The sequence below is a fragment of the Dromiciops gliroides genome, chromosome 1, assembly GCF_019393635.1.
Source record: "Dromiciops gliroides isolate mDroGli1 chromosome 1, mDroGli1.pri, whole genome shotgun sequence".
Lineage (NCBI taxonomy): Eukaryota > Metazoa > Chordata > Mammalia > Microbiotheria > Microbiotheriidae > Dromiciops > Dromiciops gliroides.
The window spans coordinates 638632323-638655111 of NC_057861.1; the positions used below are offsets into that span (position 1 = coordinate 638632323).

Sequence of the window (22789 nt, forward strand, 5' to 3'; positions counted from 1 at the left end):
CCTCAGATACTTAGTTGCTGTGTGGTGCTGGGCACACGTCACTAAACCACTATGCTTCAATTTTTCGACAGGTAAAATGAAGGGGTTGGGATTCATTGGCCTCTAAATGATTCTGAGATCATGAGAGCTGGTACTGTCACATGTTTCTTGGCAATCCGTTGCTATAAAGTTAAAACAACATACCATACCAAAAAAGGACATTTCACATATATTTGTAACAAGGAAACAAATTTATTGATTTTAAAAGACAAGACACAATTTTGTTTTGAAAAACACAAGAAAGCTAGCCTGAGTTCAAGTCTGAAATATTCAGAAAAATCCTACTAATATCTTTAGTATGTTCCAGTCATTTGTTTAAACAACACACTAAAAGTTAATATATATTTTTATAATTATAAAAGTTCCCCAGTTATTGTACAGTACACAATACAAATCGCCCACAAACTATTATTTAGCTCCTGCCAATTTTGAGAGGACATGATATACTAAAAGATTTAGCATTTCTCACAAAAATCACATCAGGAAATACGTATTTACAAAATCAAATACATTATACAAAAAACCATCACATGTTATTCTGTAAAGATGTTTTTAAATAATTAAAAAGTATATTCAACTGTAGTCCAAAAACTGGAAAAGAACATTACATTATCTCACACATACAATCTCTACAAAAAGTTGCTTACCTCATTTACATAATCTATTCAGTCGATTGTAAAAGAAATGTTCAAATATCTCCTAGTGTTGCTATGTTCCTGTGCTTGTGTGACTGAATAATGTAATCTGCCACTTACTAAGTGAAATTGAAATGATGGCACTGAAAAAAAAATACAGCATTTTAAAAAAACACAATGAAAGAAGTCACCTAGAAGGTACGAAAGCCCTGAGTGATAGTAGAATTACTGATTGGTAAGCACTACAATTAACCTAATTAAAAGTTTACCACCTCAGGCACAAATTTCCATGTTTTCTAAAGGCACTCACTTAAAAGTTTCTGTAACCATTCATGATGGTTGCTACCATAGGTCCAAATTGATGATGGAGATGAGTGGAGAAAAAAAATTTGCTTTGGTACAAAAGATGCTTTTTAAACGAATAAAATTCTATATCTCTTTATTGGGTTATTTAAAATTGTGTCCAGCAAGTTAAAACAAGGCAATCACTACTTGAAAATATTAATTTCTCTCAGGAAAAAAATTTACTTGGTTATCAACAGTCAGTGGGGAGTTTTGTCCTCCCAAGGATCATAATTCCTCTAACTGAGATTTATTGGTGAGCTAGATAAACAATTCTTACCAAAGATTTCATTACTCAGGGCTTCCAATCCCAAGATCATAATTTGTTTGAAAAAAACAAAGGAAAGTGGGAAAAGAATCAAAACCAGAACCAAAGAAAAGAACAGACAGAACACCTTTCGAAAATAAGGCATATCAGAGTTTACTTCAAATGAAAACTAGGCAGTCACTTTGTAAGTGGCTTTTACTATTTTAAGTAAAATTGGTAAACTAAACTCAGGTCTACTGGCACATAAAATCACTAGCAGCAATGATCAAGGCATGCAAACTGAGAAGCATTTACAGTAAATTATTATGAAGAATTTTTTTTTTGTTAAAAAAAGAGTTAAATTAAAACCCTTTGAGTATTGCATTTGTTTTAAACTAATTTTAATGTGAATAATTTGCGTGGTTTGACTTTCTAAACTGCCTAAAAACAAAACCAAAAAAAAACCCAAATGTATCCAGCATACTTGCACTGTACTAGTGATGTCATTTTGCTGGACATCTTACTAGGATACGTTCTTCTCTGTACCCTGCCAGGCCAACATCACTGCAGGCAACCCCCTTCTTGGCCTGATGGGAACAGGGGACAGAGGGGACCAAGTGCACCAAGAGTATCCCTGGAACAGAATCAGCTGCTGTGTAAGTAGACTGACATCTGCAGATGTCAGAAGCAGTGTACATAGCATAGCATCCCTTGACAGATGAGCCTAAATCAAGTACCGTTACTCTCCGTTCTATCTACATGTGATCTTTATGACAAAATACAAAAGAATCATATTATGAATAAAATTATGTCCATTATGGATGCATTCCCGAACGTTACTCTGTGAAAGATGTAGCGGTGACCCGCCTAACTGCCTGGCAATAGTTATCTTTTCTTTAGTTACTAAAACTCCTCTTTCATTCCTAAGGCTTTACAAAGACTTGTACATTGCAGTACTAAGTAAATGAAACTTTAAAAAATAAGTCCAAAAATTCAAATTCACCTTTTTTTTGTATCCTACCTTTTCAAGACAATCGAAGTACCTTCAATGTGTGGTTTTCAGCTATGACATAGGTGTACAGGCCCACAGATTTGTTCCCCTTTCCTAGATATTTACATGGTACAAAAAAGTGAAAGTTCTAGTTTGTTGTAAACAGTACACGTAACTTGGATGGCAGTGACTATTTGGGAATCAGTATCTTGAGCCCTCTTCCAGAAAATTATAAAATGTATAGAAAATGCAAGTATTTAGTCTGGAAACACTTTTTCCCCCCTCTCTCTTTAAAAATAGTATAATTAGATATTTGGATATAATAGTCTTTGCCAGACTAGTCTGAATAAATGATCCAAAAGGCATTTGTCCCTATTGTATATGTTACAATGCTCAAAGGGTTAATACAAGGTATTAATTACATCAAATGGATTTTTCTAACACTAGAACTAAGCACTGAGTTATGCTCCTATCCCAGTTTTCTTCAAATCACCAAACTAGCAGAAACACTCAGATCCCACTCATTGACTTGTTCTAACTGTATACATAGAGGTTGTCCTATTCTGTAGAGACAAGGCCCAATTTTCAGAAAAGATGACTGCATATGCCAAATTATTTTTTTCACTTTCTGAAATTAATTTTGTCTAAATCTTATAATTGGTAATCACCAAACCATTAAAATAAGTCAAGGATTTTAATATAATTTTTTGGGGGGTGGGGTCGATATCACAAAGGTCAATTTAGTTGTTATGTAACCACTTCATCAAGTTGCTCATGAAAGAGAACTGCCAACCCCTTTCACTTGTGTCCACATGGTGAGGACCAAATGTCACAGTGACCGACACACTTTTTTTTTTCATTCAAATCATCAAGAGCATAGCATTTCAGATCCTTTAAATACATCATCTGAAGAGAAAGAAAATGTTCCCTAGTCACCCCTTGAGGGGACTAGGCCTGGGGGAAAGCATTCATGGTTACCATCTACAAACCATACACATTCCTGAAGGACGCTTACAGCACTAGACGAGAACATATTTGTTTTCACTCATTTATGAATCCAAGGTGGGCATGCTGCATTACACATGCCGCATTAAAAACCATTTTCTTAAAGTTCAGCATCTAGCAAGAGGGACACAAACTGTGCGGTGCAGTACAAGAATAAGCAGAGAAAGGAAAACAGTTGAAAGGGCAATAAGATCAATATAGCAACTACAGATTTAGCTTTTATGATGTCACATGGTATCCACAGAAAACTTTTGAAAATTGAGCCCTGTGTGTTCCAGGGAGAAACACTGCCAATTTAAACACCCCTCCCCTCATCCCCTAACCCACCCATCCCCACTGCTCACTGTTTTCTTGGATCCTAAAGTTTTAGGGTATATATAGTTTTCAAACTTAAATAAAATTCATCCTATTCAGTCTTGAGGGCTGGAAATGCTTTTTATGAATCCTCCAGATTAGTGCAGTCTACCCATATGTTGCTCTCTGAAAAAGTAGGAAGTTTCCCCATTATAACTATATTCACATAGCTTATAAGGTTCTTTTGGATTATTACATGTAATATCATTAGAGATTATAAAATTATAAGAATCTTATAAATCTATAGATTATAGATTGTTAGTGCTGGATTGTAACCCCAGGTCAAATGGAAAGAAATCCTTTCTTTAAATCCATACTCCATGTACAAATATATGATTCTGTTGATAAAAATCAAGTGTCCAAAGTCTTTTAGAAAAATACTGATAGCAACAAATGATAAAAACTGGAATAAGACTTTCAAACAATGTAATGAATATGCAATTGCTCCAGTTTCTTTGGACATATGAATGATTCTAATTTGGCTTTCAAATAAATACCCTAAGTCAAATTGGACCTGGGGGTTCTATGTAAAGAATCTATAGCCCATTGTGGAGCCCAAACCATTGAGGAGGGCACAAAGGGAAATGCTGGTGCATGTGTGTACACATTCTTCACTATTAAAGATTTCTGGCACTCAACCTTTTAATCTTGTTCACATTGTGGATCAGAAAGCAATTAATTGGATTAAGTTGGAAAATGACTTCATTTTACTAGGCTCTATACCTTGTTCTTCTTTAGAAAACAGTGAACAACGAGGGGAAGAGGTGAATCATGGAGGGTTCCAAAGACCCTGCACCTCTCATCTCCATTTAAATTTGCATGTCGCAACCAGAGGCCTCTAATGGTACAAACAAATTCACCATCAAAATAAAAAGGGACAATGACAAAAAACCAACAACAATAAAAACACATTTAAAGGTTGTTGATACATAGGAGGAAATTCTTAACTACATTTGGTCTAGTACAGAACATCAGTATTAAAGGAAAATAAACAACTCACAAGCAAAACCAAAATTGTTGATGTTGAAAATGAAAAGTGGTGGTTTTTTTGCCATTTTAATCTTAATTTCACTTTACTTGTAAACATTTCATAATGTACAATGAAGTGGATAAATGTTTATTGAAGCTTAGCTTAAGTTTTTTGGTGAGGGGTGCAAATGTTGATATTTAGAAGGGAATAAAATGATGATCATTTAAATGCTATTAAGATTTTTTTAAAAAAAGCCATGGTCCTAGTGAGGACTCCAAAAATATGCCTGATTTATATAGCATAATATATGAATCAATTTTAAAACTTTTTACATTTATAATGTTTGAAATTTAATTAGGAAAATTTAGTTGATATTGGTTTTTTGATGCGCCTAAGAAAATTAAGCAATAAATATACCATTCATTGCTTGTGTAGTTAAGTCATTTGGTATAGTAAACATGACAGATTGGCTCCTCCCTACCCCCCACCCCCCAGACAAACTGGGTAAGTTCAACCATCTAATTTTATATAGGCCTTATTAGAAATCTGCAAATTCTTGTGCTTTCCCCCATTTTTGGCTTGTTTTATTTTTATTTTTTTGCTTCTTCATTTTTCACTACTTAAGTAAATGGGTGTGCCCACGTTTAAAACAAACAGAAAGGATGGACCACTTAACACAGTGGCGCTATTTCACATTGATAGCAAGGGGGATAGGCTCACCTTCCAACCTGGCTGGCAGATGGCTATCCCTTTGTGCTCACACATGAGCGCCCACATGTGTGCGTGCAAACACAAGCATCCACATAGACACACACACACATACATTGAAAAGATGCACTGTGATAAGTATCTGCTCATTTTGTTTACTTTCCAAAATTAAAATGAGACAAGGAGGGCTTAGAAAATGTCATGTTGCTTGGAGGTATGGGAACCCTACTTTGAATGACACAAATTGGTATTAAAACTAGCCTGCTACCCCACAACCCTAAGCGAATCTGATTTGTAAGAAAGTGAAATTCAGTTCTAAACAAGAAAAACTAGGTTTACCATCACTTGGAGAGAGGCCTTCAGACCTCCTTTTCTCCAAACCCCTCCCCACCCTCAATTTCCTTTGAAGAATATGTAACCTGCCCTGACTTAGGGGGAATTGGAAAATGACAGGCACACCTTATTAAATGGATTTCAGAGTTACTCCTATTAACAAAAAGTACTAAACCTTAGCTTCAGTTCTGTTTTTAAGGCACCATGTAATAGCCGAGGTACAATGATCCCTGATGTACATTCTTAAATGGCAATGGTCCGTCTAGCCACCTACTCCAATCCTACCGAGTCGGGAATAAGTAAAAGTGAGGTGTGCCAGTTACACTGCCTTAGTTTTCTTCTGAAAATTTAAATCCACTTACTTTAGGAACCAGGAAATAGCTTTTTTTTTTTTTGAAGGAAATAATGATGCAGGTTGCTACATTCCTTGCATTCTATAAATTATCTTTTAGAATAGCAGCACATTGAACTACTATTAGGAAAAAAAAAAAAAGACCTGGAACAGAAGAAAGTCATCCAGACGGAATGGTTTCCTGTATGTCCAGCTCATCATAAGTAGCATGTACATTTAAAATTAAAAAAAAAAAAGTTGTCACTTTTTTTCAGTTTCAGTATCTAACTACAACAGTTCCACTTAACAGCAGAAAGCATCTGTGTGCAGTGGTCCCAAATACAGACTCAGTAGTATTCAAACAGAGGGATTGGTATGCAAATAATATTTAAAACTCCATGTCTAACGGAAGCTTGCATTGTTAACGTGATTTGATAATTAAGCATACATATTACGTACACATCAATATAATCTCTGGCAATTCTGTCATCTAACCTATGCTGATAAATGCACAGCTCAATTTTTTTTCCTCAGAGAAAAATAGGTGACCTTCCCAACCCTCTAGCATTATAATAAAAACGCTCTGTATTCTCCCTCCACACTCAGAAATATTATCAAAATAGTGTCTTATGGTTCTGTCCAATGAAAAGCACCTTTCAGAAGCAAATTTGATGCATCTGCTGTCAAATGAGTATATGCCTCCAGTGTAAATCAAAGGAATTCGTTTCTTTTGATATTTCACAGAAGTGCACCTAATTAAAAAACTTACATATGAAATCATACACCATGACTAACAATTAACATTAACATATTTTTTAAACTATGAAAAAATGTAAATTACTTTTTAATTAAAAGAGGACAAAAACATTGACATTAAGCTTTGCAAAAATCCTTCTTGACACCTGAAACTAAGAAAACTCTTCATATTGAGAGGCAAATGATTTGTTTACAAAAAATTAAACAGACCTGGCAAAAATACATACACCCATTCCATTTCACAACTCCGAAAAAAGGTAATGTTCAGCACAGATAGAATTTGACAACAGTCGACCTTCAGGCTTATTCTTTTGTCAACTTAAGCCCAACATCACCAGGGTTAAATATAATCTGGAAAAATAAGCTTTAATATTTGTTAGACTGCAGTATAGGTGTTTCCAGTGGCACTGCACTGTCTGATAGTCTGAGTACTTGTGACAATGTGCTCATTGTGAATGGGATTCAGAAGGTTCTGCTGTACCCCACTCTCAAGGACTGGCTGAAGGCAGCCCACCTGAAATGCCTGGTTCAGCTCTGTTTTCTCCCGTTTGGCTTGAGGCTCTGCAGAATCATCCAGTTCTTCATCTATTTCACTTTCAACTTCACTGCCTTCATCTGTACAAACAAAAAACCATGAAGACAAGGGCCAAAAAAGGGCTAAAAAGTCTATCTGTCTTTGGATCAAATGTTCAAATGGCAGTAATAAGAAAATAACTTCCTTGGCTCCCCACTCAGAGGAGCCAAATCAGTGGCTTTTCTCCTGGTGGGTTTGTCTCCATTACTGTTATATGGGTCCCTATATTGGCCCTTTAAAATATCATAAAAAAAATTTAATAATCATTTCTGTGTGCAACAACCTGGTTGCTATTTCCTAATGGTCAGGTTGAATCATGTTAAAATAAACATCCAGGATATCCTCTAAGGGAAAAAAGATACCCCAAAAGGCCACATTTGGGGCTTGTGGTGAATACTGGAGGAGCAGTCCTAACCATTCTGCCTTCGTGATTGTGGGATGGGGGTGGAATGGGGTAAGGTGCAGTTTGAGGCATAACATTAATAAAAATCTCAGATCTTCTGTTATATTTTATAAACACTATTTGATGAAGTCACTTCATTTCTTATGGACTGCTTCCCTGGGCTTTTTGTAGTATAGCATCTTCACCCCCCCCCCCAAACTGAGACCCTGGGTCATCACCCCAGGTTAATGTACCCTAGAGGTAGCCATAAATTTGAAGGCAATTGCTCTACAAGGCTTCTTAAACTGTGGGTTGCAACCCTACATGTGATCAAGTAACTGAATGTGGGGGTTGTGAAAAATTTGGCAACAGTAAAAGGTTATATATGCACCTATTTTATGTACCTATATATCTGGGGTTGTGTAAAAATTTCTAGGGCAAAAAGGGGTTACAAGTGGAAAAACTTTAAGAAGCCCTTCACTAGTATCTACATTTATGGCGATCTCTAGTACATCAAACTGGGGTGATGAGGCTAGGCCTCAGTTTGGGGTCAATACTATACTACAGATAACTCAGGGAGGCAGACTATCAGAGACAAGGTGTTCTTGTTCATTAATATTATGGTGAAATTGGTGAGATAACATTGAAAAGTGCAATGTGTCTCTAGGAATATGTTTTAGGTCAGCGAATTGTTATAGGGAGGGACTTTTTTTCATTGGGAGTTTCAAGTAAAATTATGGGTTTAATTTTTGTATGTATATGTGTGTTCACGCATGTGTGTACATACATGCATGCATGTATATAGCTATGAGGGCAAAAGTGAATGTTGTAAAGTTCAAAAACATTATCTCTATGAGGAGGCAGCATGTTATAGTGTAAAGAGAGCTGGATTTTTAATAATAAGTCATATAACCTCCCTACATCTCAGTTTCCTCACCTGTAAAAGACACCAGAGGGGTCTTTAAGCTCCCCTATAGCTCTAAAACTCAGTGAATCCAGGACTCTTTTAAAGGAAAACATCCTAGATTGTCTGTAGTTTAGTTCTTTAAAAATAAGGCAATGTAGACAAATTCTATATATTTTTCTAGTTCTAGAAGAATATCTCCACCAAGAAAATATTTATATAATATTTTAAATACTTACCTTTATCCATATTTCCAGGGGACACGGCATTTAAATCACCAAACTGTAAAACAATATCCATTTACATAATAGTCAGAACAAAAGAGAATAAGAAGTAAAAGATATACTTTGTCATCTTTTAAAAAATGTTAAAGTTGAGATCTTTTTGTTCTCTAATTACATGAGACAGTAAGTTCTCAATTGAATTTGCTGAATTTATAACCAAAACTCCATTTTGGCTGTCTTAATCATTTTCTAAGAATATAAATTATAAACAACTAATTTTTTTTTTTGCTGGCCCATTTTACTCTTTAAAGAAATCCTGCAGAGATAGGACCCATGAAATCAAATTTTCCATATTAAAATGAATGTTTTAATGAATTCTGGAAAAGACTGGGCCAAGTAAGATGTACCAGTTCAAAATAAGCAAGCAACCCTCTAACCCTATACCTTAATTAATCACTATAAAATTAATCACTGGAAAGCCTTTTTATAAGAAGCAAAGCTTTAAAAATTAATGTTCCACTGTATTGGCTTTCACTGATGCAGCTTTTCTTCTTATAAAAATGAAAAGCCAATGAGGTGTTAACATGGTTTGGGTAGGGGTTCTTAACCTGAGGTAGATGGGTTTCAGGGGGTCTATAATCTCTTTTGCATTCCTGTGCATTTTATTTTATATGTATTTAAAAACATTATTCTGAGGAGGGGTTCATAGGTATTACTAGCCTGTTCAAGGGGTCCAAGATTCACGCAGAAAGATTAAGAACCTCTGGTTTAAAAGTTTGTGAAGGGGGCAGCTAGGTGGCTCAAAGGATAAAGCACTGTCCCTGGATTCAGAGGACCTGAATTCAAATCTGGCCTCAGACACTTGACACTCACTAACTGTATGACCCTGGGCAAGTCACTTAACCCTCGTTGCCCTGCCCAAAGGAAAAAAAAAGTTTGTGAAGGCATTAATTTGGGTCTCTTTTTCACTATGACAATCTCTTACTATGATTTATATAAAGGAATAATTTTTTCAAAGTGTTTGTAACAATCGAAGCACAAGGATTTGAAAGAATAGGCAAAAACATTTACGGAGATACCATACAACAGTATATCTGATAATATTTTCAGCAACACATATTGGCCAACTGCCTTCTACCTGCAAAGCATTGTGGATGCAAAAGTGGAAAATGACACGTCTTGTGATTCTCCTGAACAGTCTTTTTTTGGGGGGGGGGTAATGAGGGTTAAGTAACTTGTCCAGGGTCATATAGCTAGTAAATGTCAAGTGTCTGAGTCCGGAATTGAACTCAGGTCCTCTTGAATCCAGGGCCAGTGCTTTATCTACTGCACCACCTAGCTGCCCCCTATAAACAATCATTCTTAAGTGAGAAAACACACCTTGGAAGATTGAGAATGAAGATGACTACATGAACAACTGGGCAAGAACGTGAAACAGGAGAAGGATCACCCAAAGAAAACCTGTGACTTGAAACCTTTCACATTTTGAGTCATAAGAGGCTTTTAATTCTGAAGATTTGTTTGTCATGACCAGAAACCCAGATCTCCTGACCAATTTATAAGTGGATAAAACAAGTCTGATGAAAGGTAGAGGTTTGAACTCTTAAAATTTCTATGATCTGATGTGTCTCTCTCTGCCAGGGATGACTATAAAATAACAAGGCTCATTTTAAAACATCTAGAAATTTATATGTTGCGATTAATGTTGGACTAATAACTAACTAACTCATTCACTCACTGGTACACATTTGAACAACAATTACTCAATACATTTTTGGAACTCCTCTTTTGAAACTGTTTTCAGGGCCAATTTATAATTGACACATGACAATCAATTTTATTAATTTGTAGTCCGTCATACCTGGATCTTTACCTCAGCTAGTAAAATCTCTCTTGATCAACTATTGTAGCCATAAGATTCAGCTCTCAATAATGGTTAAATGTTTACAAAAAATTAAGTCAACCCTGGCTTACTAGGGCTTGTTAGCTATTACCCATTTGTGTCTACCATGTCTGTAATGTACTCCTTCCTTACCTCTACTTCATAGAATCCTTAGCTTCCTTCAAAGCATATTTCAGATCCCACCAACTACCGACAGGAGGTCTTCATTAATCCTCCTTATTAGCATTTAGAAATGTAAGCTCTCAGAGGGTAGAGATGGCCCTATACTTTTTGCCTCTGAATCCTTAGCACAGTACCTTGGCACATAGAAAGTTTGTTAGATGGAACTGTTAAGGGCTAAAATTCTAGCTAAACTGTCTAAAATATCTAATGAGTGGTCGCCAATCAATTACAAGCTTTAGCAAGAGTTAGACTTTTAAGCATTTATTAAGGAGAATAAGAATTTGGTAAAGAGAGAGAGAGAAAGGCCTAGATTCCTATCTATTAAAGGGAGAGCACATTTCTAGCTCCACTCTCCACCAGAGTCCAAAGGAAAGAGCCCCAGAGTCAGCGCCAGTCTCTTCCTTCCTCCTCCCACTAGTCCGCGTCACTTCCTCCCGCCAAAGAAAAGACTCCTGGTCTTGCCCTCAAAGACCTTCGCTTCATGGGCAGAACTCTTCTACAGTAAGTATCCAGCAGGTGGCATCATTCCAATCGTTACAGAACTGAATCCTAAGAAGGTGAAAAGAGCCCACTGAGTATATTTGAAAGAATATGCTTCAGGCTCTCTAGACAGTGCTAAGATGGAGTGCCACAGAGATCTGCAGCCACAGCAATAGGAACAAATGTGACGATGCACATTCACCTATGAGTTCCGGTAAATATATTTTTTTTAAATCAGTCATACTACTTCAGAGTCACAATTGGGTTGTCTAAAATCATCAGAAAGGCTGAATTGTGGCTCCAAGGGACTCCTGTCCATGGGGGTGGGGGTCACATATTGTGATCATAACAACAAACTCAAACTTAATAGCCTGTTCAAAGCTTGAATTATGGAAGGGCCTGATTTCTCTGATCTTGAGCAGGCAAGATAAGAAATGAACAAAAGGGAGTAGTTGTTTGCCTTTAGGGCCAATTTCTGTTGCATGTTAAATCTCTGGAGGATTATAGACAGAAAGATTCCAAAGCAGGGAGAATGACTTAAAGGCTACTCAGTTTTGATTTGTTTCTTTTATTTTTGATGGACAATTCAGATACACATGCAAGCTCCTAACTGGAATGGGTTTCAGAAGAAATCTTATTCTTGGCCAAGAATTCCCCCCTATAACCTTCCTGACAAGTGATCATTCAGCTTCTATTTACCACTAAAATACCTGTGTGACCTTAGAGAAGTGTCTTTCCCTTTATGGGCCTTATTTTACTTACCTGTAAAATGAAGGAATCCAACTAGAAAATGTCTTTAAGGTCTCTTCTAGATCTGTCTATGATCTTATGAATGCCAGTGATAGGGAAACTCATTCCTTTCTGAGGCAGGCTATGTCTCTTTTAGCAATACAACACTGATACAAAGAATGAATCCACATACAGCTTGCTGTATCCTCTTCAGAACATTTTACTGATACTTTGGATAAAGGGACTGATGGCATGCTTATTAGCTTTAAAGAGACCTTGAAGCTGGGAGTGATAATTAATAGGTCAGATGGCAGAGTCAGGATTCAGAAAAATCCTGACTAGGCTAGAGAAATGGGCCAGTTCAAATAAGATTGAATATCATAGAACTCTACAAAAAGCCTTTTACTTTGTCCCATGGATCATGGAATCATGCTATGGTTTCATTGTTCCATGACAGAATCAGGATCCAGAATGATAATGACAGGCTAGAAAGATGGGAAAAATCTAATAAGGTGAAATGTAAGAGTAAAAAAAAAATCTAATGCTTGTGCCCACATTAAAAACATTAACTACAAACATACAAAATGGGGGAGGTAGACTCAGAAAATTACCTGGAATACAAGCTCAATAGGAGTCAATATTGGAAAAAAAAGGAATGCACTCTTAGATGGCATAAACGGAAACATGGCATGAGGCAGATAATGGTCCTGGCACTACATTTTAGGAAGGATACTGACATGCTAGAGAGCATCGAGAAGAAGATGAGGATGGTCGAGAGGACTCAATCAGTTTCGAATCCCCATGGAAGGGGCTAGATGGAGGGCAAAACATTGACTACTATAGAAGGCAACAGAATTTATGATTTAAATTTTATGTACAAGAAGTATGTTATCACAGTTTCCTCTGGGAAATCTTCAGAAGCATGCATCTTCTTTTCCATTCATTGGAACAACAAGCAATTGGTATAGCCATAAGAAAGTTTATAGTATGCTGTTTGTTATTTTTTTTTAAGGCACAGCCACACAACAAGAGAAATGTATATTTAGATACATGACAATTATATATAGTCATTGATTTAGAAGAACTTTTGAGGTTGAGGATGGGAGCTAGATTATTGCCACTATTGAAATACTTTTAAGATTGATACTAATACTTCAGAAGAAACCTGACTAATCATGTTTTCATAAATATTATGATAAAACTTCCTTACAGATATTTATTTCAGTTTTTAGATTGTCCCAGATTAAATTATCTCATTATTTTAAACTGTTTATTAGTAGTAGTATTACTATTACTACTACTACACTGGTACATACATACATACATACATACATACATACATACATACATACATACACACATACACATATGTATGTATGTGTATATACACATACAACCCCACCTCCCCCATATAGATTATATTCATTTTCATTGCTTATAGACTTTTCACATTTCTAGTCTCTATCTGGAGTCTACTATGAATTATGTGAAAATGGCATAAAGCAGGTAGGAATGTGTATGTTTATATTTATTTTATACTTGTTCACTGCATCCATGTAGAGGAAGTAGTAGGTAGTGGAAGGATGGTTAGAAGGGAAGTCAAGAGAGACCTATGTTCAAACCTCACTTCAGATATTGATTAATGTATGACCATGGGCAAATCATTTAACTGCTCTAGGTCACAGTTTCCTCATGTATAAAACAGGAATAGTAATACCTGAAGTACTTATTTCACAGGGTGGTTGTGGGGAACAAATAAGATCAACATATAAAAAAATCTTGAAAATATCAAAAGTGGGATATACATTGTAAATATTATTATGGTGTATAGAATTTTAAAATGGGGTCCTTTGGGGAAACCTAGATTGCAGATAACTTTTTCTTTACTTCTTTTAAATAACTACAATGCTTTTTTGGACAATAGGGCCAAACTATTTTTTTCTGTTTGTTCTCTGTGATACTCTGTGCATAAACTTTCTTTAAAAAAAAGAAAGAAAGAAATGGGGGGGGGACAGCTAGGTGGCACAGTGGATAAAGCACAGGCCCTGGATTCAGGAGGACCTGAGTTCAAATCCAGACTCAGACACTAAATACTTACTAGCTGTGTGACCCTGGGCAAGTCACTTTAACCCTCATTGCTCTGCAGGGGGTAGGGTTGGGGGAAAAAGAAAGAAATGGAAATATCCTTTAATTTTTAATATAGGAATTTCATGTTCAACTGCACTAAATTATTGGTAAGGATATTAATTTTGATTTGCTTTCTGCCCTTCCCCTATCCCTGGTGGAGAGTGGAGGAAATAAATCCAAACCAAATAATAAACCTGTCCTATCAGGAGAGGCTGGAGGAATTGGGGAGGTTTAACCCTGAGAAGAGTACATTTGGAGGTGGCATTGATGCACATGCATTTATTAAGCACGTACTACCTTATCATAGTTAACTTAGGTCCTAGGGGTACAAAGACAAAAATGAAATGGTCCCTGCCCTTCAGGAGGTTAAATTCTAAGCAGGATCACACATGACATGTATATCTCAAGAGCTGCCATATGGCAAAGATTAAACATATTTTGCTTGACCCCAGAGATGAAAATTAGAAGCATTGGGTAGACACTGCAGAAATATACACAAAACATATATACAACAATGCAAATGGAAAGAACCCCCCAAAACCCTGTAAAATGGATATCACAATATTACAAAGAATAATTGTAGCTTGAAAGAAGACCACCCTCCACCCCACCCCAACTTTATCCCCTTGTAGAAGTGAGAGGTCTAGGAGTCTTATGTATTGCATATATTTTTTAGAACTTTTTGATATATTAATAAATTATGCTGATTTTCCCCTCTTTATTATTTGATATATGGGATGGGTATCTGAGAAGGGGAAAGGGAGTGATACTGAAGGAAATTATGATGATTAAAAAAAGACATCACTAAAAACTTGTTTAAAAATAAAGACTCTTGGTTTTGGAGTCAGAAGATCTGGGTTAAAGTTTGAGCTCTTCTGTTTATTAGTTGTGTGGCCCAGGGCAAATCATTTCTCTTTCTGGGTGCCCCCACCCACCTAAGAGGTAATTAGAAATTGGACTAGATGTTTCTAAGGTTTTTTTTCACCTCTAACATCCTGTGACTCTAATCTCTGTACAGGAAGGACAAAGTAATCATAATAAAGAGAATTTCTTTTTGCTTTAGTATTCTAAGGTTTACACAGTGCTTTTCTAACAATAATCCTTTGAAGTAGTTAGTATAAATATAATCATTCTCATTTTAAAGAGCAGGTACCTTAGACTCAAATAAATTAAATTACATTTTGTCCAAGGTTTCACCCATGGTGACTGTGAGAGCTGGGACTGGAATGCAGGCATCTTGACGATACTTTGTTTCCAACATTTTGTCTTATGCGCTTTCTACTATGTTGTCTTGCTGTTGTATTGCACTGTGCTATATGTACACATGCATACACACATATACACAATACACATACACATGTGCAAGTGCATGTATATTTCTATGTGCATATGGAAATATATACATGTGTATATATGTATATGTGTGTACACACACATATATACACACATATACATATATGATTTTAGTGCTCATTCATCCTTTCTGAGCTATTAATGTGGTATTGTAGAAAAAGCACTGGATCGGTAAGTTAGGAGTCTTGAGCTCTAGTCCCAGTTCTGGCATGTAGGAGATGTGTGGCTTTGGATAAGTCACATAGCTTCTCTGACCTAGAATTTCCCCATCTATAAAATAAGTGGGTTAGGCTAGATCTCTAATTTTAAAAGCCCTCTGAATCTATGACTTTAAGTCTATCACTTTCAATGAAAAAAAATGCCTACAGAGTTCTCTGAATTAATTTCTAGCTTTTGATTGTGACAGAGTTCTCTTTATATTTTAGTTTTAGCTATTAATTTTTATATATTTCAGTATTCCATCCATTCTATCCCCACCCTTTTCACAAGTCCTTTATTACATATTCCTTTCATTCTATCTTGTTAAAGATTTAATTCAAGTCTAGCTATGAATGTCTGGTTAAGATCTAATTTATGTTTATGTTCCTTCACTAATGTTTCCATTTTCTTTTCTAATTGACTTATTTTCTCCATTCTTTTTTGTTTGTTTGTGTTTTGCAAAGTACTGAATTAGTTTGCCTCTGATTACCACTTTGGCTATAGCCCAAAGAATACTGTTGGATTCCTTGTAATTCTGTGATTTATTTGTCTGAATGTTAAAAAAAAAAACAACACCCAAATTGTCTACAGGCTATTCCAACCCCCTTCCAATACAGTGTCATTAAATCCTTCCTGAGCCTTTATGTAATTTGTTAGGTTATCTTTAATTAACATTTTCATATTGTCATGATCTAAAAAAAAAAAAAACTAGTGGGCCTAATTTCAAATGATATCATTTAGATTCTATTATATTCAAGTCAGTTCAGCAAACATTTGTTAAACACCTACAACTTGTAAGGCACTGACAAGAAAAGGAGGTGTTCTGGCCTTTAGGAACAGGGGCTATGAGGATGAGGGGTGGTGCTGATATATTGTATAGGCACCAGCAAGTACAGTTCAAAGGAGTTTGAGGAAGAACAGTAACAACTGGGGACCCCAGGAAAGGCTTTGGTCAGAGGTGGACCTGAGCTGAACTGAGACTCAAAGAGAGAAAAGGATCTCGAATGGCAGAGCTGAGGAGGGAGTGCATTCCAGACATGAGGAATAGCCTACATGAATGCATAGAGACAGGAGGTAGGATGCTGAGTTATGGGAAAGATTAGAAGTACAATTAGGCTACACTCTATGAGTATATGAAGGAGAGAAATAGGAAATAAGGCAGGAAAGGCCAGATTGCAGAGAGCCTCAAGTGCTGGGCTGAGGAGTCAGTATTCTATGCTAGAGGTAAGAGGGAGCCACTAAAGGTCTTTAAGAAGATGAGTGACATGGTCAGGCCTGGGCCTTAGTAGCTATAAATCACTGGAGTCATGAAAAAATGATCTAAATCACTAACAGAGAGGCAGCATGGCAAAGTTAAAATAAAAAGAGCTGGTTGAGGAGCCAGGAAAACCTGACTTCAGGTATCAACTCTGTCATCTACTGGCTGTGTGACCCCTGTGCAAGTGGCTTAGCCTCTCATCACTCCAGGCATCTCTGTAAGCTACAGTGAAGGGCCTGGATTGTACTCATAGGGAATTTCCTAATATTCCTAACATCAGTGAAATCACAGGTCCAGTCCCTGCTATTATCCCTATCACTGATAAGACAACTGCAAATTAAAACAACGCACAAAGGGTTTTACAACATTTCAATCAAATTCACAAAGAAGATAAAAAATGGAAATGGCCAAGTTAAGGGCTGTGGAAAGACAAATTGGTCCAGCTGTACATTTAACCATTTTGGAAAATGATTTGGAATTAGGCAAGAAATAGTACTTAAACTGCTCATACCATTTGACCCAGCAACTCTACTACTGGGAATGAGGTAAAAAAAAAATACAAGGTCCCATTTAGACCAAAATAATTACATTATTTTTAATGTACCAAAAAGGTGGATGCAAAGTAGGTGCCCGTTAATTAATTCCAGATGATGGAGATGAGGAATTTGGAGAAAGAAGGCAAGAATTGTATGAACCGATGCAGAGTGGAGTAAGGCAAACCAGAAGAATGATATATACAAGCAAATATGCAAATGTAAGGGAGAACGATACTGACATGAGAACTTTGTTCACAATGCAGGGACCATTTTGGCCCTGGGGAACAGGAAGACAGACACTTTTCTCCCCTTAATAGAGGTAGGAGACTATGGATGGACAATGCTGTGTGTAATGCCAGATGTGGTCATTTTTTGCTGTAGTTTTACTTATCTCCTTTTTTTTTTTTGTTACAAGAAAGGGTTCAGTGTGTGGAAAGAGGGTATATTGGATAATGACTATAGTATACAAAAGAAGATAGCATTACACTTAAAAAAACCCCCACACACCAAAAAACAAAAACCAGTAGAGAAAGATCATTAGTAACCTTGGACAGAACAGTGTCAGAAGAGTCAACACAAATCTAATCTGGAATAGAGATAATGACAAAGTCATTGAGTGAAGAGTACACAGTTCTTTAAATGTTTACTGTTAAAATCTCATTTGCTATATTATAATTTTGTAACCTTGTTCCAAAGATACTCTAGAGGCAGCTGGCTGGTGGTCCATTAGATAGAGCTCAGGGTCTGGAGTCAGGAAGTTCTTATCTGAGTTTCACTCTGGCCTCACACATTTATTGTGTGACCCTTAAGTCACTTAACCTCTGTTTGCCTCAGTTTTCTCAATTGTAAAATGGACATAAAACAGCACCTACTTCACAAGGTTGCTTTGAGGATCAAATGAGAGAATATTTGTGAAGTGCTTTCCAGTGCCTGGCACAAAGTAGGTGCTAGAGAAATGCCTATTTCCCTTTACCTTCCCCTGGCTTTCCATGAAATTCCCACTTTTTTCTTTCCTCACACTTCACAGACCACTCTTCATTATAGCTCTAGAATGTATTTCTTCTTCCAATTATGTATTAGAGGTATCCTGGTGCAACCTTGGAATTAGGAAGATCCAGGTTCAGATACCATCTCTTATATATAATACTTGTGTGACAATAGGCAAAAGTTGCCTCTCAGTGACTTAGGCAATTCTTTAAAGACGCTACGTTGCAGAAGAAGTGCTGATTTGCATCAGTGTAAGGAACTTCATATTGATAATTCCCTAGATCAATGAAATCACAGGACTGGAGCTTCCCTTCCCTACCCTAAATACATTTTATGTATGACATGTTGATGTCACAGACCCTTATGATCAGACTACAAGTTTCTTTAGGATAGGGGCCATGTCTTATCTAAACAATGAATTTATCCTAATGTCATGCTTGGTGTTCTGTTTGCTGAGGATGCTTAATAAATTGGAAAAGGAAATTCAGAACTGACTGATTTTTTATGGAACCTTTTCAATATTTTTTACAGAAATGATGAACACCTCAGCTTTGTCCAGTTAGATAATTTCTGATAATGAAAAACAAACACTAAAATAGCTTCAATTCAGTAATGTCTGAAATTTCACATGCCATGTACTTAGACAAAGTGTTACAAAATCAATTGTATTGCTAATCTTCATGATTGATTAAGAAGGAGGCAATAATAATTTTATTCCTAATTTTGGCTGGATTTTAAATGGTGAAAATAGATGTCTGTGATGGGAAAGACAATCCATCTGGACAAACTCATTCCTCAGAGCTGTATTAGTCTACCCCAATGAGCTCTCACTTGGCTCTAATTTCCCCCTTTCAAACACAATCAGCTATTATAGCTAGAAAGAGTATAAAGGCCTGCCTAGGAATGCCAGCCCAAAGTCCTGGGACTCTCCTTGATTTTGTATATTGGCTAAAGGCAGAATGGGGGTGGGGAGAGAAGGGCCACTTGCAGCAACTATCTTCCTGCCCTCACATGCCAATTGCCTAGCCCGTGGTAGCACTTACTTGTGATTCTATTACTCTTTACCACTTCATTTTGTAAATCATGGTACTGTAGTAGGAAATCACCAGTAAGCTCCCGTGAAGGACATTCTGAGTGACAAATATGAACTCTTTTCTACTAGCCTAGACTGTCTTTACTCAATATCCTTCAGCATGCACAAAATGTTTGTCTGCAACAGAGGTAAAATCAGAAAGGACATCTTTTAAAGTCACCACCTAAGTGACAACCATTTTCCATTTCCCCCTCTCTGGCAGTAGGCCGCAAAGAATAAGGACAACCTCAAAGCTACCTGTTTCCACCACTGCAGTGAACCCTCCAGGTTAGTGTGAGCCTACATGGTAAAACAGTCACTAGGTGGAGCTGTCACTCCTTTGTCTAAGACCTAGGGACTTTTCTCCAAACCTGAGCCTCCTCCTTAGGCAATGTAGGTAACTAGAAAGCCAAGAAGAGGGACTAGAAGAGCTCCCCCACCCTGGTTTTTAGTTGGTGGGCTTTCTTGGATGGAAGGGGGGGTCTGGGAATTTGTCTTGGGAACCTGGCATTTATTAGCTTTTTTTAGTTCCCTTAAATAATTTGAATAATTTAAGCTTTAGTTTTTCTTCTCTTTGCTCCTGACCTCCACCTCTTTTTGAGAACATAAACCCATAGGATTTTATAGTCAGAAAGGACCATACACACCATCTAATCTGACCTTGTCATTTTATAGATAAGGCGATTTTGATCCAAAGAGGGTGATTTTCTCAAATAGTAAGTTTGTATTCAAGCTCAGATATTTGACTCTGAATCAGTCAATTAATTAATCAATCAAGAAGCCTTGATTAAGTACTTGTTATGTGCTAGGCACTGTGCTAAGAGTTGAAGTCCCCTACTCCATGTGCCATATGTTAGATTTTCCTTCTTGTTTCTGATGGGCATATCCCATCCACAGGGGACCCATTTCTCTCCTCTAGGTGCCTTATTTCTCCAAGGGCAGATACAGTTAATGTACAATCTCCTAACTGATGGTCAACTGGAGGTTTAACACCAATTAGGACCTCTGTTGACTAGTACACACCTTTAGGCCAAAGTTTCTCTGTCCCTCTGAGAGGATGCTGAGGCACAGAGCCAACACTGTTGAGAAGCAAGGTGTAGGAAACTAACAAGCCCCTAGCACTGAGATACCATAGGGATATGGCATGTGATTCTGGACATTGTTGCACAGGCCCTTCTCTGAAATACAAGAGAAGGAAAGAATGGAATAAAAAGCATCGAGGAACATAAACAATCAGCAAAATAAAGTTTTATGAGAATTCATCTTACGATCTAGATTTGTGTACATTTAAGAATTATGCTCCATACTCATAAAGTCAGGGACTACTTATGCAACATGCACTATTCCAAAGAGATAGGTAAATTGATTTACTGATATGTTTAGTACACTAGACTCTGATCTGGTTTCTGAAACCTGGTTTCTAGTATCCATTCTGCTACAGAGAAGTTAGGTGACTACAGTTAAGTCACTTGACTTTCCTGGGCCTCAGTTTCCTTACCTGTAAAATAAGGGAGTGAAATGACAGGAGCTTCAAGGATCTGTTCAGCTATGAAACGTCTGCAGTTTTTGTGCTTCTCAGAGAAGTCCCCACCTGTACCTCTTCCAAGTTCCACATTATAATTTATATCCAAGTTACTCGAATTTTCAGTAATACAGAGGAGGGAGGCAGATCATACAAAATGATAAAACAACCCCCCAAAACATTTCTATTTGGATACAGATGGCTGTGGAGGTGGTGAAGGGTGTGACCCTTCTGCTCTCTGGTTGTAGATTTACCTGCCAAAGTGTGTTTTGCTTAGACTAATACTCAAATGAGTTTCCAGTTTCAAATTAGTTTGAACATACTGCCCAAATGGAATGGTGAAAGGGGAGGCAGTTTGGCAGCCTGCTATAGAGGAGAAAGCCATTTTAGAATCAAAATGTGGGGTAGTTCAGTCCATAGTTATACACTGTGCTGAAGTGAATGCAAAAGAGCCACATGATCATAGAACTGGAACTCTACAATCCAACCTTTTGCAGAGATAATCTCCGAAGATGCTAATACTGGTGCAGATGCTAGTTACCTGATGCATTCGCCTCTGGCAAAGGTCTCTCATCACTCCTATGCTCTCATAAGAGGCTATCCTTGTTTTCTTTGCAAACCCTGGTAAGGGTGGGGCTTTGGGGAAGATTGGGAATTATTCAGAAATGAATCTGAATTTTATATAATCATGGTCAAAATTCATTCCTTTCAATTCTTCCATTTAATTCAACGTAGCAGATAATTACGGAGCAGTTATTATGTGCCAAGCTAAGTATATCGTTCCATATGAATTTCTTAGGGTGATCCTTGACTACAATGGACTAACAGCCATTCTCTTCAGGTATAGTTTTCCTTGAAAAATCCTACCTTATTGAACCTCATTCAACTAAATGAATACTTTTTGTTCCATGGACTTTTATTCAAGAAACCTATCTGTTTCTTTGTGATCACTTTTATCACAGTTTTTAGCTTTCATAGGTTTTTGCCCCTTTCAAAATGGCTGCCCTTATGAAAATACAGTGGTTTCATTATTTTTCTTTATCTGAAATAAATGGCAAATGTTGGTAGCTTGTACAAATATTATTTAATATGACTGAACTGAACACTTTTTTCATATATGACCGATCACCATTTCCCCTTAGAATTCTGTAACTTTTTATTAGAATATGGATTTCTTCACTGATACTCAAGGTTTGCACAACAAGGGTATAACTTCAGAGCTAGAGAATCTTGCATCATCTGCTTCAGTCTTCATCTTTTAGAGATGAGAAACCAAGGCCCAGAGAGATTAAGGGATTTGCTTAAGCTTGTTAGGGAGAGGAGTGACTGGAACCCAGTTCTCCTGAGTCAATCTAATATTTCACATGTGAAGTATCAATTGGGCTTTTTATTTTCATTTCAAACCAGTAGATCTATCTTCTATCTACTAACATCTGTTTATTTTTCTATGGGATTTGCAAGGGCACTGAAACATTAAGCAACTTGCTGATGGCTATATGTATACTATATACCAGAAACAGTCTTCCTTAGTTGAAGATGTACTTGATAAATTTAAATTTCAAAAAAATTCTGAGTAACATGAAATAATAAAATAATAAAAATAAACACTGAGAAAATTATGGTTTAGTAATATAAATAAAAACTTGACACCTAAAGTTTATAAGAAA

At 36.7% G+C, this 22789-nt stretch overlaps 1 protein-coding gene across 3 annotated transcripts in view; it reads right to left on the bottom strand.

Annotated features, from left to right (window-relative positions):
* Positions 1–222: 222 nt before the first annotated feature.
* Positions 223–22789, bottom strand: part of RFX3 (regulatory factor X3) — a 327432-nt gene continuing 304865 nt past the window's right edge. For all 3 annotated transcript variants that reach the window (XM_043976081.1, XM_043976079.1, XM_043976080.1), the window contains 2 exons: positions 8811–8853; positions 223–7326 (listed from right to left, as the gene is read on the bottom strand). In XM_043976081.1, coding sequence (XP_043832016.1) covers positions 7088–7326; positions 8811–8853 — 282 coding nt within the window. In that variant the 3' untranslated portion in view covers positions 223–7087. The remainder of the gene's footprint in view (positions 7327–8810; positions 8854–22789) is intronic.